The sequence below is a fragment of the Phaethon lepturus genome, unplaced genomic scaffold (assembly GCF_000687285.1).
Source record: "Phaethon lepturus isolate BGI_N335 unplaced genomic scaffold, ASM68728v1 scaffold55286, whole genome shotgun sequence".
NCBI lineage: Eukaryota > Metazoa > Chordata > Aves > Phaethontiformes > Phaethontidae > Phaethon > Phaethon lepturus.
The window spans coordinates 13,014-31,867 of record NW_010549452.1 but is presented as its reverse complement, the minus strand read 5'-3'; the positions used below and the strand labels follow the sequence as shown (position 1 = coordinate 31,867).

Below are 18,854 nucleotides of genomic sequence, written 5' to 3'. Positions count from 1 at the left end.
CCCTTTCAGTGGCTGGAAGCCTGAAGATTAACAGCCGTAACCATGATAGCCAAGGTCCTAACAGGAACAGATGCCTCTCAAAGGGATTGTCTAGATTTTTTTACCTAGAGTTTGCTTTCTGTCCCCAGTAGAGACATGACCTTAATTCACTGCGCTGGCTTTCATCCATACTCCCACCACGAGCACAGCAAACTGGAGCTGCTAAAAGCTTTATTACTGCACACAGATGGTGTGCAAATTCTCAAAAGTCATTTGTGGAAGCACCACAATGGTGAAACTTGGACATTACCGCAATAACAAAAGCACAGAGTACAAAAACCCAGCTATGGTTTATCAAAAAAGGAAGCAGCAAATAATTAATACATACTGTCATGATGACGAGAATGCAACAAGCACACCTTGAGGCATGGTTTCAATGCCTTTTTTAATGTACAAATCAAGACTCAGGAAGAGACCTAGACACAGCCTTCAGTGGTACAACACAACAGAAGACATTTCCTTTTCAATCATTCAGTAGCCATTCATCAACAATAAATAAGAAACTATCCTTGCAGCAGTTAATTTGCAAAAGAAAGCAAAAAACACAGATTCACCAAGCACCAGAGGCCAGAACTGCACAGGAAAGCAAACACCAGAAAAAATACTGGGGCGCCTGTATGCAACACCCTGCACACAAAGGGAAAAAAAAAAATCCCTGAAAGAGGCCAGAAGCTTTTGAAGCAGCTGTCACCACAGATCCTTATTAATTTGGGACTGTGCTGCTACATGGGGTCATGAAAAGCCTGACAGAAATCAAATGCAGCTACAGGAATAGAGGTCAACACTAAGAGAAAAGGGGCACTGGATTATGAGTACTCAAACAGGCTTACTGCATCTCCTACTTGCACTGAAGAGCAAAGGTTTTACATCAACTCCTTGTGCTTCTGCACTACATCACAGCAGTTATTCTGAGATATACCGTTTTCAATGCATGGTGATGCAAATAATTGCACGCTGGCCAGAGAAAAATTTGTATTAGTGACATGCAAAACACGGCGAAGCATTTCAAAGATGGTAATGCCATATATTATAAGAGACTCGTGCTTTCATATAATCAACAATTTTTTTTTCCCCCAGACACGCTTACTCCTGTAATATGCTGCATATTGACTGTAACTGAGCTGCTGTTTTCAGAGCAGTAAGAATTAGTCACATTAGAACTCCAAAATGGTCAAATAATCTATGAAAGGCATGAAAATAAAAAATGAAAGCCAAAGTGCAGCCCAGCATTATTATACTGTTAGCAGATACTATATAGAACGGGTCTACAAACGTTACCTTCCTGAGTCTTGAATTGACATTCTCCTCAGCCTCCCAAACAATTTTGCATTCTTTGCCTATTCTCATCTCTAGTACTTCCACAATGCCACTGATAACCTTTTTTGAAACCTTACACTTCTTCCACTGCCTGCAGATTGAAGAAATCACAGCTCCACCGTAAACCAACCAAATACTTTTGCTCCCAAAGCACCCATCTCTGTCCATTCTACAGAAAGTCACAGTCCATTTTCATACTTGTCACAATAAGGCAAACACCCTCAACAATGCTCTAATATGGCACTTCCAGATTAAAGGAGACTTCATTTCCATCTGCTTGAGCTAGTTATTGTAGCATGCTGGTAGTGTACTATAGACCTCATATGTCTACAGCAGAATCTGAGAATAGTTTTTCAGTACTCATTTTCTTTCATTGTTTAATTCCTTAATTAGTTTCCATGCTGAATGACCACTGCAGGTATAACCAGTCCTTTTGCTGCAGAACACAGCGCTGGATCAGCCGACCCTCACTTTTACTTGGACTCTAGAGATGCTCCCAGCACATTACATCCAGGTTATTTCCTTTGTCTCTGCCAAATGTAAATGAGTGGAAAGGTTTCACAGATTTAAAACTGAAATGTTAAACTTTTCCTTTCTAGCTCACAAAGACAGTAACAGTATGTGTCACCAACTGTGCCACAGAGAGATCATCTTTTCCATTCTTATACCAAAATACTGAAACAGAGAAACAAGTGACACTGTCAACTACTCACTAGGCAACTAAAATAACACAACAGGAGTAGCTGTGTGAAACTCCTTGCCAGAGCACTCAACTTCCACATTACTTGTACGATTTATTCACCATAAAATCCAAGTTACAGCTCTACAATGCACGTACCAATATTAAGGAATTCAGATCAAGTTTCTTCTATACTCAGTAAGTGTGTGAAAGTACTTATGGTAGAACATTTTTAGCTAATCTGACATGATTCATTCAAATCATGTCAGTAGTATCCTTCCTGCATGATTCCAGCAGAAACTAAGTTTAATTTCAGAAGCCCTCTTGCCCTCAAAATAAGGCCTTTAATCGCTCCTTGTGAATCTGTACCATCAGAACATAGACATAAAAAGGCCAATTCAGTTGTTTTGCTTTTTTAACTGGTGAATAATTAATTTCTGTTACATTTATACTGAAGTTGCATCATTAGTAATTTCTAATATAGTCCTTCTAGACTTGCACATTTGAGGAAAGCAGTAAAATACAACATATCTATAGAGATAATGGTCAAATCCAAATTAAGACATTGGTTTTCTGATTAAGGAAGAGACATTTAATTTTGTGACCCATTTGTTACTCTAGAACTTTGAGAAACACTGAACAATGTCTGTATATATGATTCTTATTTTCTTTTCCTATGTTACTGCGGTCAGCATTCAAGACGAGAAGTTAAAAAAACGCTGCCTAGTGCAAAAATGTCCAAACCGTTCTGGTTTTTCTATTAAAAAAAGGCTGCAATTTCAACTAGCGTTGGATTTTTAGCATGCATGTTAAGACAATACAGCAAAATTCAGCTTTCATTCAGGAAATCCAAACAAGCAAAGGAAATGAGCTCCCTGAATCTCTGTCAATTATGAAAGCAATTAATAGAATACTAATTTTTGACAAACTCAGAGTGAAACAGAAGTAGGACTATTAAAAAGAAAGCACTCTAAGTAGAGATAATGCCACAACTAGCACTGCATGTTAAAGTTTTTTGTTGTAGAGAGGATTGAATTATGCTCACTAGTTGATACACTATATTCAGATACACTCACGGACCTTTAGGCAAGAGGGTACACACTCTGAAGTCTCTGTATTTCCATTCCTTAAGATATGGGGGGGGCCGGGGGGAGGGAGATGAAAAAAGCATTCTACCTTTGTGATGAGAATTCGGTACTTCTCCACCAGGTGATCATTATTATGACATCCTGCCAGCAACTGCCACACTTCTCCTCTTAGGGCCTCAGGGACACCGCTCCTCACCAACGCTGACAATGTCTTTGGCCTCACGTTTAAATTGAGGTGCCTGGGTGTAGGTGGAGGCATTGTTACTATTACCCAAATCCAAATAAATTAATACATGAGCAACAACTGATGTGTAACAAACATAAAACAACAGGAATTTCAAGACAGTCCGTATGTTGCTAGAGTAAGTGAAATTCATGTTATTAAAGAAACAGATCTGGAGAAGCACTTTCCAAACTATTTCCTTGATTCCCATTAAAATTAAATATAATATAAACATACGTTGTAAAACACTCAACAAACAAAAAGACTCCAGCAAAAACTAGACCTGGAGGACAGATACCACACCATGTTAAGATGCCAAGCTCAAACTACACCACAATGAGAAATAGTTTGCAGAAGCATCTACTGCTCTCTAGACTTCCTACACTCAAGCAGGCAGGTAACCTTCCAGGTGAGGGAGGCAGAGAGGGCAGGCAAACACAGCTATAAAAAAATCTCATATGGTTATCTCTACATCCATGCATTTAAGCAGCTTCCACTGTACAATCTAGTCCCATCTAAACAGTTTTTTCAAGTGAGACTGGTGACAGCTCATAAAATACAGCACTGTAAGTTTTAAAAACTAAACCTACATGTAATTTATGCAGTTACAGAAAGTTAAACTGAACAGTCTGTTTGTGGCTTATACATAAAATCCCCAAAAGACAGAAGTCTTAAAGAAATCACGTTTTTTCTGCAGTTACTAAAAAACAAACTTCTAAGTCAAATGATTAAGAGGGCTCACACACAAAGCCAGGCAAAAAACTGAACTTAAGTCATATTGATCACATTATCTTCTTAACAATAAACTGGCATTTAACAATGTTTGTTAACAGTCTAACAGATATGTGGACGATAATTTTACATAGACTGGGACTCCTTGTCGCCTTTCTCCAGTCTACAGTGTTCCAACCCAGTGGAATGCCGGACATTTAAATCAGTATATATTGCACAGAACCTAGTACTATAATGTCATCCTTCACTGTGCTTTCTCTAAACAAAATAAACTACAATAAAAATAGTATGCAGATAATAATTACATTCGTATCTATAGATATAAATACTTATATAAAATACTTCTTCTATACAAAATATTCAAATTCTTTGTAAAGGCCTGTAAAACTGCTTTGCCTGAATCTCAGATCAGAATAAGTGCAATAGTAATTCCAATGAATACAGCCATGAACTGTACAGCTGTAGACTAAAAGCCACACACTACTAGATTCTTCCAGACTATTTTGAAAAGAGAAAATTGTGTGACTCAGCAGTTATGAAATAAGACAAATATTATTTAGAAATCACAAAATAACAATGCGTATGTAATTGCTATACAAATCTGATTACAGGATTCTAAAAAACTCACATGAAACTACCTGAACTCTGATTTTTATGATTTTAAATCCTCTTACATTAAAAGCTCAAGGATCATTACTTCCAAATACTCGTTTTTCGTTAAGAAGGAAAGCCCTTTAACACATATTAAAGTTGTTGCCAGCATTAGCACAGAAGCACTTCATATCCTCTTAGAGCTGCCAAAACATTTTCAATGGGAGTCAGGTGGCTTAATTATCCTTGAGCCCTTGGAAGAATTACAAAAAAATTCAAGTTGAAGGAAACTTTCTCACAGCACCAGATGCATAGAGCTCATCTGTTAAAGATGTTTCTACAAGTCTAGGAGAGGGAAGGGAAAGGGATCATGTATCATTTTACCACAGCCTTCCCCTTCTCACGAAGGTGTATATTTCTGATGTTCACTTTCCTACCAAATTAGTGGTAGGAAAATATTAGTGCAAAACCAAAATGGAAGTAAAAGTACTTATTCAAGTAAGTACTAAGTAGTTGCAGAAAATAAAAAAATAACAGTAAATTGTTATAACCTTAATTTAAGGAGAATTCTGGTTAAGTGGTCACATCAATACTTTTCCTCATCTAAAGTGCATGACTTACTCTAATCTCTGCTATCCTACTCCTTACATCTAGATTCTGTTCAGATCTTTGATGTGCTGTACTTCCCTTGCCCGGCTCCGCAGTAACACGAGGAAGCAGAAGGCAACAACAAAATCCAGAGTAAAAATATAGCATATTTAAGCTCAGTCTGATGTTGTGCCTGTCTTCTCCCTTTGTGAAAAAAAATACTGACTTTTGCAGTCATCAGCATCACTTTCTTAGAACTGCTCAGGCTACTTCAAGATGAATAAAAGATCCTTCATGAAAGGAGGACAGGTGTTGCATTAGCAACTTGACTGTCAAGAAACACTGTTCTTGTAAATTGGCATTTTCTAGGAAAAAAAACAGAAGAGCTCATGTACTTCCTTCTTGGCAAGCTCTGGAGCCATCTTCCTTTAGATAAGCGAGGAAAAGCATATTTGCTATCCAAGTACAAATCTCTCATATTCTTAAGCTACATACGACAGCTGCAGGAAATACTGGCTGTGAACTACATCAGAATCACAAAAAGGAATGAAAGTGATCTATGCAAAATAAAGAGAAAGGAAGCACTGCATTTTCTTTGTACTACCTAGTTTAGGTTTTTCTTTAACAAAATCCCAGTAAAACTCACAGATAAGTAAAATACTCATTTTACGAGATAACCACCTAAGGACATAGCGTAAATGAATTTCTATACAGTATTTAAGCATGCACTCAAAAATTAAAATACTTAAAACACCCTCTGAAGAAATTAGAAAACACCAAGTCAGAGAATAAGGGGTGTTGTGGAGATGCAAGAAGACTAAATCCATACTAATCTCATCTCAACTGGCTTCTGGAAATAACAAAAACTCCAAGTGGAAGGAAGAAACAGACTGAAAATACTCAGAACTGTAATTTTCAGAATGTCATTTTGCCACTTACCATTTGGAGAGCAGCTCTCCCCACGTTTCAAGAATTTTTTCTGCACACTCTTTGGAAACATCTCCAGAACCACTTAAAAGTGGTTCGTCATTGTCTGCCAATAGAACAGAAGAGATGCTGAGATCAGCTGCCATTACTCTACAGATTTAAATGTTGTTCTCCTAACAGTATCACAGTGTGGCAAGAAGTACAGATGCAGTGCTTGTCACTCAACACAGAGAAGGCAGAAGCAGACTCTTCCTGGAGGCATGCAGTGATGTGCCAAGTGACAGAAGACAAGCAGCTACATATGAAATTATGGTTAAAAATCAGGAAAAAATTTTACCACAAGTGTGGTCAAACTAATACAAGGGCCTAGAGAGGGAAGCTTCACCGTTGGAGATAGCCAAAACACAAAAAGACAAAGCCATGAATAACCTATCTGGCTGGATTCACACTGAGTGGGAGGCACAATTAGAGACCTCCAAAGGTCCCTCCTCACATAGGTAATTCTATTATCCTACCCCAGACTTTTAGAATACTACAAAAGTTCTCAAATAGCACAAATTTCTGTATGTGAACAGCTACAATACTATAAAATCAAAGAAGACAATAAAGTCAACGTGGTTCCACTGAGCAGCTGCAGACTCGCCATGTTGTTGCAGCTCCATGAAGGTCCACGAGGTATTTTACTTTAACGGTTTTGTACTTTTACTTTGAAAGCTAGTACTTTTTGATAACTTCCTTGGCTTAAATTAAACAGCTTTTTGAATGATACTCATTCAAAAATGCGGTGGAGGGGGAGGATTAGCATAATCACAGTAACTTTTTGAAACCAATACTAACTGATGTACTCCCAGATATTTTTAAACACTCGCAGCAAGTATCGTATACAAAAACTACATTTCATTGATACAGTAGTCAACACTGGTTTTGCATTATTGAGGAAATACATTCTTTTTCATTAAATCTCTGCTTTCTCAATTAACACCTGAACTTGTCAGCAAAAGCTACAATGCTGCAAGTCCCATCAACTGTAAACAAAATAAATACACATTCCTGGTCTAGAAAAGAATACCACCGTGGTTTAGTGTAGCGGTTAGAGATTGCTAATGAGTAACACTTTGCAACGGAGTTACTTTTCAAACCAACCTTCCCCTCCTCTCCCCCCAAAAGGGAAATTAAAGCACAGAAGTGAAACAACTCACCCAAGGCCACATGGAAGGCCAGCAGAAAAATTTAAAAAGCAGAAACTCAAGTCATGTACATTTCAGCTCAGAGCTGTAAGGCCAGATGTTTATATATTCAGAACCTGTCCATATTTTGGTTTAAGAGAATTTTTTAAAAGCAGAAAAAAGATCTTGATAATGCATAAAGTTTCAAGCTGGGCACGTCCTGATATAGTTCTATGTATTACAGATGTCTGTACTCGCCTCCTCACTACAACATGCTGCTTGCTTGTATTTCCAAATAATACCAGCTTCTCATTTTTACTCTCAAATCTGTTCACAGCTGCTCAGGGAGGGGCAGAAGCTACATGACAATCCCAAATTTTTAGCAGCCCCTTTTCACATTGTTCCAAATATATCATGCTGGAGGCTTCATGAGGCCTGGGCTGAGAAAAGCATATTCACAGAAGTGTCAAACAAGGGAGAGGCTGATCAAGGAATGCAGGGGTACTGGTTATCAAATACTCACAGCATTAAAGCAAGGAAAAAACCCATCAGTAGGCCAGATTCCGATCGTAAAGGATTTAACATGTTTCATAACTATGTTATTTACCAACTATCCTTTCTTTCCAAGCATACAAAGCATACAATCCACTTCTTACCTTCCTCTTCATCATCCTCTGGAGGAGAAGGAATCATTGAGCCCTGTGACCCAGACTGGGGCAGACGAAGAGAGGGGCTTGCTGTGGTTTTTCTTCTCTCCCTTTCTGATTCACTTTCTAGGCACACAACTTCATATAACGTGTCTGAGTTATTCTTTCTGTCCTTTTGCTTTATCTAAGAAACAAGAAGTTTCATTTTACAGAGAAAAGCTGTACAAATACCCAGATTATCTCATAAGGCTCCACCTTCTCTTTCTGGAATACGAGAGCTGAGACACAATTTTCATCACATTCTACAGTGAGGAACGTTCAGTCCTTCCAGCACACTTAATGCATCATGCAGGCCCACAAGTGTTTCTATCCCTAATGCCCTAGAACAAGCCGTAAGCATACTGCACCCAAAAGGCATGAGTATCTAGTACCGAGACAGCAGAAGCGTCACTTGGGTCCGCCATCCATAGGTAGCTCATCTTTTGAGCCAGAAATGGATTGGACACAAATGCATAGATTTTTAAAGCTGTAAACGCATCTGCCCAACAAATGGTCTAAAAGAGAAAGGTTCCTTAATATGAAGCAACTCTACCTTTATTTAAAGATTAATGGAAAATTAAAACCAAAACCTTTAAAATTATGTCTGATTTCTTTCTTTAACTTTCTGGGGTTACTGACAGTGGCAAAAGAAGAGTTTTAATGAAATTTGTCACATTTATTTTCCCACCATGGCAATTGCCTTTAGCGATGCTTCCAAGTCATATATCTGTGTATACATTGCTGCCCAAACACAAACTGTTGAGTCTCAAAGTCTCTTATGTGGCCCTGTCTTCTCCTTAATTTTCAATACTTTGATACCTTCCTTTCCTTTAAAGGAGGATTTTTCTTTGTGAAGTGGTTCTAAAATTCTAATACAGTCTACGGATTTAGATTTTTTTTTTCATAAATGCATAAGAATAGAGAGTAGAAAAGGAAAGGTGAAGAAAAGAGGGAAATAAGATTTATAATTATACTCTATACTAAGCTCCCAGTGCTCAGTTTTATCCTTTGGAGTATTAAAAATGAAAAGAAATGCATCAAAACTAAAAATTACTAAATCACTAAATGTAATCTGAGCAAATAAAATCCCTCTGCTTTCACCATTTCCAAATAAAGAAACACTGCCAAAGTAAGATAAGCCAGTTCTACACAGCTGTATTTTTAATAGGCTAATCATAACTCCATAGAAACAGGTTTCCCTTCCAGGCTTATCAAGCAGTACATTCTATATTTGTTGCTTCCACTATGAATTTTGATAATCTTCCATCAGTAAACACTGGAAGTCGGATAACCTGACAGTGCCTGTGGAAGAAAAGGGAATTAGCTAAGATAAGTCACAATGCCTGTGAATTTGGTAAGACAAAAGATACAGAAGTAGCTAAGTAAGATAAGCTTCCTCTACAGTGCCAACCAGAAAAGGCACCTTTTGGAGGTTGTAGAATATTTATAGCCCAACAGCCTTAACTGTTCAACACCTCCATGCTCCATCTCAAAAATATCCTAAATAAAAAGACTGATCTCATCCATGAAGAATTTTTCCACCTTAAATTTTGAAGTTTCCAAAAGTGTATTCATATTTTATATAAAAAATAGGACTTACACAAAAAAGATTCCTTAGTGAACCCCATGTTTGCTACTACCAAGATGCCATTATTTGCTAGCACTTTAAGACAACTGCAAAGAAAACCAAACCTAAGAAAAGCCTCATTTCATTCAAAACCTCTCTAAAAAAAGAACACTTATCAAGAAATCAGGACTCCAGCCTTGTTTTTTTGGGCTGCACCCAGAGTTATTAAACCTTGAGAAAGCACATACATCCACATTGTTATTTGCTTCTATATATTTCAGTTTCCTTAAACAGGACTTTCATTTCAGAATAATAATGTCTAAAGCAGGAGAATGGCAGCTACTTCAAGTACATCATCCCTTTAGCAACTTGGATCTTCAACTTTCCAGCCTTATTTTGAGACCAAGTTATTGCCTTGTACTGTTGTTATTAATATCCTGGACAGAAATAATCCTTAATCCTTTCCTTTTCAGTAGATAGGGGAAAAATGTAAGTTGGAAAAAACAGTAAAAGTTTTTAACAAGTTCTAGGGATTTTTTTGTGATTTCTTAGATTTCCCCCCGCCAGGGGAAACTTGGGCTATGTGTGAAATCTCTTGCTTCCAACCACGTACAAGGAGAAAAATGTACTTTCACAAAAAAATTTTTTGTTTTCTAATTCCAGGTGGATGTTTGCTCATCTAAAAAAAAGTTGGATTTGTATAATAAAATCAGTTTAGTGACATATCATCTAGCAAGTCACCAGGATTATATTAAAGCCTTTTTTTCTCTTAACCCTTAATGTTACATACTTAATCTACTATACCCTTACACAAGCAACTCAGCGTAGCCCCAGTTTGCAGATAAATCTTCTGTTCCTTTTATTTCTATGGTTTGGCTGGAAAATCCATAAGCCTCTATGTAACTTCGCAGCCTCAAAACTATCAAAATTTGCTTTGAGATAAGGACATCCAGCTTTTTATGGGAAATTTAGATAGCCAGCAACAATTAGCATAACGAAGGATAGCTTTTCTAAAACTGAAGAGCATTTATCGTACCTTTTTGAATCAAGAGCAAAATGTTGAAATATAAACAGTGTATTCGTAAAGGTTTCACCAATCATAGGGAGAAACAACCATAGGGAAATTCTGATCTGCCAACAGGCACTAATAACTACAATTAATCTTTACATCCAACATATTTGTTTATTCAGCATTATACCACAAACCTACCTCTCAAGTCTAGAAACAATACAATTGACAGTACCACAATTAGATTTGAAAAACCACCTTGTCAAATCCGAAATGAACTGTAGATTTTATTTATTTATTAAAGCGTTACCTGTTTTAATTTTAGGAAAAAATTTTCAGTAGAGCTACGCTTGCTGAAGGGCCAGAACAATCTCTCGTTAGGTGAGCAAACTCTGACTTTAGTCTCCAGAATGAATCGAACAGGTTCCTGAACCTCAGTTATCACCAAATCCACAGCGGTAGTCATAAACAATACTTTATCTAGAGAGAAAAAACAAAGTGACAGTATTAAAAGAAGTATTTCAAACAAAATATTCCATAACTTTTTTCCCAGCAACATGAAAGAACAAAGAAACTTTTTTGCAGAATTCAGTTTTTTCCCTAAATCATTCATCTCAAAAACCTAGAAGGCTCAAAACAGGAAAATAAGATGACTATGCACTATTCACTAGAGAGTAAGGAAACTTCAAGCCAAGAAAATGGTCTTGTTAAAGAGAACAAAAATTTTGCTTTTTCAAATCCCACTGAAATGCATCAAAAACCTTCATTAAACATTATAAAGGATCTGTATATTTAACTCCATGGTGCAGACCTCTTGCCATGTATCCTAATTACATTTTAGCTGTTTTTTGTTTTTAGAAGTTACTTAAACAAGAGTTAAATCCCACCATATTAAAGGTAGCATTTAAGGCCATCTCAGCTGTGAGATTCAGAAAATTGAGTATACAGTATAATGCTCCAAAAGGAGGCAACGGGACTCAGTGACCTGAGATCTCTCCTGGTACTAAATGATAAATTTTGTCCTTTAGGTAGGATGTCATTCAATCTAGCAGCAGATTGTACCCAGCTGTACCAAGCAGCTGACTTTCATAGCTTTGCCCAGCCAATTTTCATTAACTTCACCAACCTTTGGCTTGCAACTGTGCCAACAGATGGAAAAGATGATAATTCAGCTGACATCTTAAAAGAAGTAATGACAGATCTGTTTGAGGACTCAAGAGAGCAAGGCAGCATCAGCTATTTTCAGATTACAGTTGGGAGTGTTTTACTTTCATTTTCATAGGTACAGGAACCCATTTTCTTTTTTAACTAAAAACTTGGATTCAGAAAAATCTGAATTGACCACAAAAACTAAGCAAAGAAGAAATCTGCAACAATCCTTTGGTGCAGTTCTCAATGGGATTCTTAAGAAGCTCTAACGGTGTGCAAGGCATCTGCATCCTGTCCCCAAACCTAAACAGCCTCCTACTGAAATACAGTTATTCTTACAAGGCATTATTACTGAACACAGGAGTTTTCTTCTAGCCTTCTCTTTTGTCTAGATTGTTATGTTACAACTGGCACCCCCCTTTCTAAGAACATATCCCACACTATGAAGAAAGTCTTTCTGCAGGATTCATCTTAAACAAAAGATAATTGATCCGATGCCCACTGTGCGAGTCATTTGCCCTGGCTAGAGATAACATCCGGCAAAATTTTCATACCTTTTGGTGTTTCTTCATTTACAAATTGGAAGTGTGGAGATTTTTGATTCCAGCTCCCAGTGATCACATATGATTTCCCATCAGAACTTTTACCCATGGATTCCTGGAAACAAGGCGAGTTTATGTATTTTTATTTAAATTAAATGAATTTCTATATTATGAAGTCTCAGCCCCGTAAAACAGCTATTGTACTGGCAAGAGAAGGGCAAGCATCTGAAGTCCATGTGACACAGTCCTGTAACAGAGATCATCTCTGAAGAAAATAATAGAGTTCCCATACAATCTTTGTTCTCCTTGCTGATAACACAAAAAGGCCAATTCAATTAATACTAATTGTTATGGATGTACATGGTATGAACAACTGTCTAGTGAGACCTGAAGACCAATAGCTCATTTTTGGCAGTGGCCACAGCAACTTTCAGCTCACACAGGTGTAGGTGAGATCACAGACAAGTTACTTGGAAAGACAGGACTCCAAGCTGCAAAAGCTTTGCTTTTTTGCTGCTGCTGTTCGAAACGAAACAAAAAACCTACCTACCCCAAAACGCCAGAAAAAACAAACCAAAAAAAGAAACACCTCTTCAAACTTCTTTTAAGTTGTTCTGGAAAACCCAAGGCAATCCAGTCATTATGGCCTCATTTTGCATCAATCAGTCTCTGAATGACAGCTGCCTGAATGGTAAAGCTTTTAAACATGTAAGGCTTTAATCAATGAACTGAGGGGATGTAGTTCATTGCCTTTAATACAAGAAAACAAATTAAATCAGAACACACTCTTACAAGCTGCTGAACTTGTAAACTTGGCAGATGTTTCACGTTAACATACCTTCTACTTCACTATGATGTTTTAATACACCAGTAGTGTTTTATTTTATCCTTAGTAGCTATTTTATAAACTAAATTTTACTCTAAAACATCTTGAGAACCAGCTTCGTTCAGCATACAAAACCCACATGTTATTCAGCTATTAGGAACCAAGTCAATATTTTATCTTTAGTGTTCAATGTGTCTGTCTTCCCACCAACCTTATTTTCTGGGCAATCCAAAGCCCAATAAAAAGCAAAATTATTCATGTAGTATCAGACCATTTTGGGTACTCACTATTGTAGTAAGTATGTACTTTATAAACACTAGCAAATTTGTTTTCACAACACACCTGTGAAGTCAGATGATCCCTATCATCATTTTATAGATGGAAACGTGAGTCATAAAGTCCCCACTATTTCTCAGTGTTATATTTGAAGCTGCTTAGGCCTCAATTCTTACAGTGGCAAGTATGCTATAAAGCTTTTGATGCTCAGAGCACAGCTCTTTAGTATTCAGCACTTTCAAAAACAAGTTTCCATTTTCTTTCTTCTAGGCCCCTAAACAAGAAGAGTCATGACTGACTGCAAAATAGGGCAACTAACTCTGTAGCAGAGGCAGGGATTCAACCCAGTTGCCCAGAGCCTCACCCTCAATAGCATAAGCTGCAGCATCAATCCCCATCAAGTGTGCATAAGCATCTAAATCTTTTCTGTTTATCCTGAGATTATGCACAATTGTAATAAAAATTATTACTGAATTTTGTTAATAAAAGATCCTTACCAAATCTAAAAGGTGCATGTCACCACTCCGAACATCTTTCCCACGGCTAAGGAGAAGGCCAAAACATCTGCAAAGCCAGGCAAAAAATTAAACTGCAAAAATTAGACTTACTCATAAACAAACCATTAACATACCTTATCTAAATATTCCCTGTCATACATCACAGGCAGCCCATGAATCCAGTAACAAATGTCAACAAACCTTGACATTTGAAAGCAGCATCAGGCATGTCAAGCAAAACAAGCTCAAGCCAGTATTAAAAATGTCGAGCAAGATTTCATAAGCGTATTTACACTATGATTTTACCCTGCCTACAATAGCTTGGAAAGTTGTTCAATTATCTTTGTTTGCAAGAACAGTGTAAAACAGACACAGCTACCAAGGGTAGCAACCTATGTTGCTGGACAACTTGACCTGCATTATTCTTCCCTCTTTTTTTTTTTTTTCTGTTTTTTTGAGATATATTTGCATAGAATTTACCCTTTGAAACAGACAATGATCAGGAAATTCCAGATGAAGTGCAAGGACCTGTCTTTTACGGTTTCATTTCCCAAAGACTTTTGGCCCATACAGGTGCATTTCATTTCAGACTGCAAAGGCTGGCAGAAGCTGTGTCTTTTTCTCTGTAGTATCAGCAGTGCTAAACTCTGTCAGTAGTCAAAAACCGCCAGTTTATTTCTAAGCAGGGAAAGATTTGAAGTCTGAGCTCTCCCCTGCCCTACACAGATGCTTCATATTCTAGAATCCCAGACTGTGGAAGATTCAAAGCGTACATATAACAATATTCTCAGATACAGAAGAGATGAAAGGAAAGCAAATACTTGAAATAACTCAGTCACTGACTATAACCTCAGCATTTAAGACAAACTGTCTGCTTAAAGTAAAAGCAATATGTTTTTAAAACAAATTCTTGAAAGGTGTATTTCGAGGAGACAGCAATCACAGATTCCACAAGCAGATCTGCACAGGATTTCACTGCACCTGCATTGTGCGCCCTGCCACAGATGCACTGAACAAACCAATCTTATCTTCTGCACAATACCACTCAAGAGAGGAGCATGGCGTTAAATTACATAAATGGCGTATTCATAGAACAATTATTAATCTGCTGCCTCAGAGGAAAGAACACAAAACATCAAATAGATAAAGAATTTTTTTTAAATCGATGAAAATACCTCTCGATAGCAAGTTCTTTATTAGTTGTCTGTTGGACGTAAATCACTATCTTCTTATCAATTCCTTGGCGGAGTTTAAAGCATTGCCTGTCCTTGTCTTTGGGAACCGCACTGTTATTTACCAAGAAAGGAAAAGAAAAAAAAACACACACTCAAGAGCATCATTTACTGTATTCCTTGCATGTATCAAAAACAGCATCAGACACTTGGTGAAGCCAGCTTCTTACACAAAAGCGCTCAAGACCCTTCTTCCTGCACACTGCGATCAGTAACATGAAAGAAATGGCAACACAATTAGGTGATGACATTTTATCATCATTAGGTAAAAACCAAGGACACTTAGTTTTCAAAATAAAAACTGTGGTTTTATACTGCATGGCTTACTTTTGTGAGACTTCCAGCAGCATTTCAAGAAAGTTTCTAAATACTTTTCAATACATTGAAAATAAAGTTTCCCCATGTAACATGCAAGTATTATCTGTTAAGCAATTACTTATAAGAAACTGCATCACTTTCGTTCACAAGGGAAGTGGCTGCTGAGGCAGACAATAAGCCAAGAAGCCAAAAGAGAGCACCCATCTTTAGGCTACTTCCCTGATTTTTTCTCTAGAGAGCACCTTCTCAAAAATGCTGCAATAGAGGGGATAGTGTGCTCTGGTGGAAAAACCTAAAATTATATTTCAATGCCAATACACACCCTAAAGTTTTAGCATCAATGTTCTCTGCTGAGCAGCACAGTTGCAGTAAATACTGGACAAATTCAGACTGTTGGGTTTTGACTTTCTTTAAGTCAACCACATCTTCACTTTGCCCTCGGACATAAAAATAATCCTTATTTTATTTCAGACTTTCAAACTATGCATTGTTACCCCCAGGAGTTGCAAAATGGACTGTGGAGTATTGCCCATAGTTTATCATCTCCAATAAAATTTGGGTTTATTTTCTGACAGCAGGCGCTCACCCAGGCCAAGGGAATGGCAGACTGCCTTTAACTGTCAGCAGGAGTTTTGTCTCCAGGGCCAAGACAGTGGCTTTACATACTTACAGCCAGTACATGCAGTCAGGCCTCATTTCCCCAGGACGACAGAAATGCACTACTAGTGACCCAGGGTGACAAGTGAGAGCAGATGAGCTAAGAGAGGGTCAGGTACATTAAAGATTGAGATCAGAGACTGAATATGTGAAAGTGTTCTCTCAACTTCCAGGTGAGTATGGGTCTGCATGCAAAGGGTCATACGAGGATTAGCGTCAAACTGCTAAATACTGCTCTTTGAACTAAAATCTGTACTGTACATCCAATGTAGATAGGATTCTGCTTAGCTGGAGACAAAAATCCACTTTTCCTCACTTTGTATAGAGTGGGTACATAGCTTTTAAACAAATGCCCTGTTCCACCTCTTAAACAACTGCCTTTTTGTGGCTGAAAAGATCTTCAGATACATCTCCATAGCAGAGGCAGAGATTCAGCCTGCAGTCCGTGCTGACATACCCAGGCTGGCTAGGACTGAAACAGCACAACTTCTGGAAATCATGGAAGCATCAACTCCTAGGCTGGTTTACAGCACCTGCACTGCAGTAAGTAAAAAACTATTTAAGAAAGTGTTTTAAATAATGTTATTGCATTGAATTCTAGACAACTGCTGATCACAAACTCATTATTGTATGGTTGTTTTCATACAGAGCCAGGTCTACAGAGGCAAAAAACCCACATTATGGACACCTTTATTTAATTCTGGAATAGCAATGCAGGATGAAGAATCTATACCTGAAATAACCTTTCCCATCATCTTCTTTGATTTCCAGTGACACAGAGAAGGTGAAAATATCACTGTCTGGAGTCTGTGGGGTGGCAATAGCTGATAGTGGTGTTTGTTTGGCAGAACGACGGAAGGCAGTGGCAAAGCTGTACAGTATTCGGCTCACCTGCATTTAGATGGCACCAAAGAAAGATCAGAAAGCTACACACATACAGAATGCAGCAGTTGAAACCTACCTGAATTTTCACTGAATAATAGAATGAGAAGTAACTGTACGAAAATAAGTCAGTTTTAAGTCTAACTGATTTTCTACACTTCTTAAAAGGATAAAATATTAAATGTGCATTCTTATTTCATACCCAAGGTTTCCATAATTATCTTAACTTGGGGTAGAAAAAATTAATTACATTACTTCTAAAGTGCCTGAAATACTTCAGTTCCACTTCAGTAATAATGTTTAGATATATGTAATTATCATTTGACAAAAAGATTCAACTTACAGCCTCTTGGATTTCACATCGGAAGACATGAATCCTGAAGAGTTCTGCATTGTAGTGACTTTCAGTGAAAGCAAAGCAATCACTTTCAGGGGTTCCATCATGCCCTCGTACACAGAAAAGGATTTTATAGATTGGATAATTTGCTATTTCTGTGTTTGTCTGAGGATCTAAAAGTCTGTTAAAAGAGAGAGAGGGGAAAAAAAAAAAAAACACAAAGCTTGCAGCTTTAGAAGAATTATTTCAGACATATTAACTTGCAAGCTTTAACAATTTCACAGCTACCGGAGAAGGTACATCACAAAGAAACTAGCTCCTGACTGTCATTTATTGCAAAGCTTGACCAGAATAATTATATTTAAACTGAACAGCATTAAAAAGTACAATGCAACAGACATTTCCACTAGTAATTTCGCCATAGCTTTCACAGCTTAGCCTTCAAAAAGCAACACTGATATGCAGCAATGAATAGCCTCATCACTGTTAAGCCCTGTATATCAGCCATTTTCCAGCCCTACAAACTAAATACTTTGCAGGCTATTTCCCAAGCGTTCAGCAGTAGCCACTCCCACTATGGCTTCTGGGACACCTTGGATCATCATAATATTTCATACTGATCCTTGACATAACGTATCTTCAGTGAAAAAATTCAAAGCATCGCTCTTCTCAGATCTCTCTAAAATCCATGTTTTCCACTAAACGAAATCCCAAGTTGCTCATGTCTCCTCCCAGGTAAACTGGTAGCTTGTTTCCTTTGCTAAAAGGAAATAAGATTAAATGCACAAAGTCACAGAGTACATCCGAGTAAGCTTCATACCTTACTGTTCCTTCAGAGACATTAGGCACTGACAGAGTCACATCTAAAGAAATCTGGCACTGGCTTCGTAAGATGGACATCATTCTGAGGGCTTCCACTTCACTCCGGGGAGCGTTCACAGAGGCACAGCCTAAGTAGGTGAGCTTGCTAAACACCACGCTGTCCTCATCTGTCATAGGCGTAAAAGGGCTCAAATCCTCACAGTCTAGGGTGAGACACAAAGTTGAATGTAAGAAGCAAGACAAGGCATATGTAAGTAAGTTATCAGAGATTGGCACATCACCAACTTAATGACAAAAGCGACCAAGAAACACATTACAGAAAGTCATGCCAGGCCAAAATACTATAGGAAAACCCTGCCTGAAAGTGAATTACTGATAACAGAGAACAACTCAACTATCCCAACTCTACCACCAGTTCACTCAGAGGGCTTCTTTTCAATATGAGGGTGCACCGATTTTCACTACAGCAATAAGATGCATGGATGAGTTAAACAGACTATATTTTGTACAGCCAGGCAAGTATGCCTAATATTTCTGCACACATCTCAAGGCTAATATAGCAAGTGTTTTCAGAAGAGAGGATAGCCCAGCATACGGTAGGTAACCTGCATCACAACATGGTATTGACTGCACTAAGTGATTGTAATGAGAGAAATGTGGAAAGGTATGTGGACACACCTGTACCTAAATTTTTCCTTTCCCTA

General features: G+C 37.8%; 1 protein-coding gene across 1 annotated transcript in view; it reads right to left on the bottom strand.

Annotated features, from left to right (window-relative positions):
- Positions 1–3,211: 3,211 nt before the first annotated feature.
- LOC104623228 (rab GTPase-activating protein 1) overlaps positions 3,212–18,854 on the bottom strand; it is a gene marked incomplete at its 3' end in the record, with an annotated part of 22,508 nt that continues 6,865 nt past the window's right edge. Inside the window, exons 3-12 of the mRNA XM_010290256.1 lie at positions 18,149–18,353; positions 17,335–17,509; positions 16,843–17,000; positions 15,078–15,188; positions 13,903–13,969; positions 12,316–12,418; positions 10,923–11,092; positions 8,007–8,181; positions 6,197–6,290; positions 3,212–3,362 (exon numbers count right to left, since the gene is read on the bottom strand). Coding sequence (XP_010288558.1) covers positions 3,212–3,362; positions 6,197–6,290; positions 8,007–8,181; positions 10,923–11,092; positions 12,316–12,418; positions 13,903–13,969; positions 15,078–15,188; positions 16,843–17,000; positions 17,335–17,509; positions 18,149–18,353 — 1,409 coding nt within the window. The remainder of the gene's footprint in view (positions 3,363–6,196; positions 6,291–8,006; positions 8,182–10,922; positions 11,093–12,315; positions 12,419–13,902; positions 13,970–15,077; positions 15,189–16,842; positions 17,001–17,334; positions 17,510–18,148; positions 18,354–18,854) is intronic.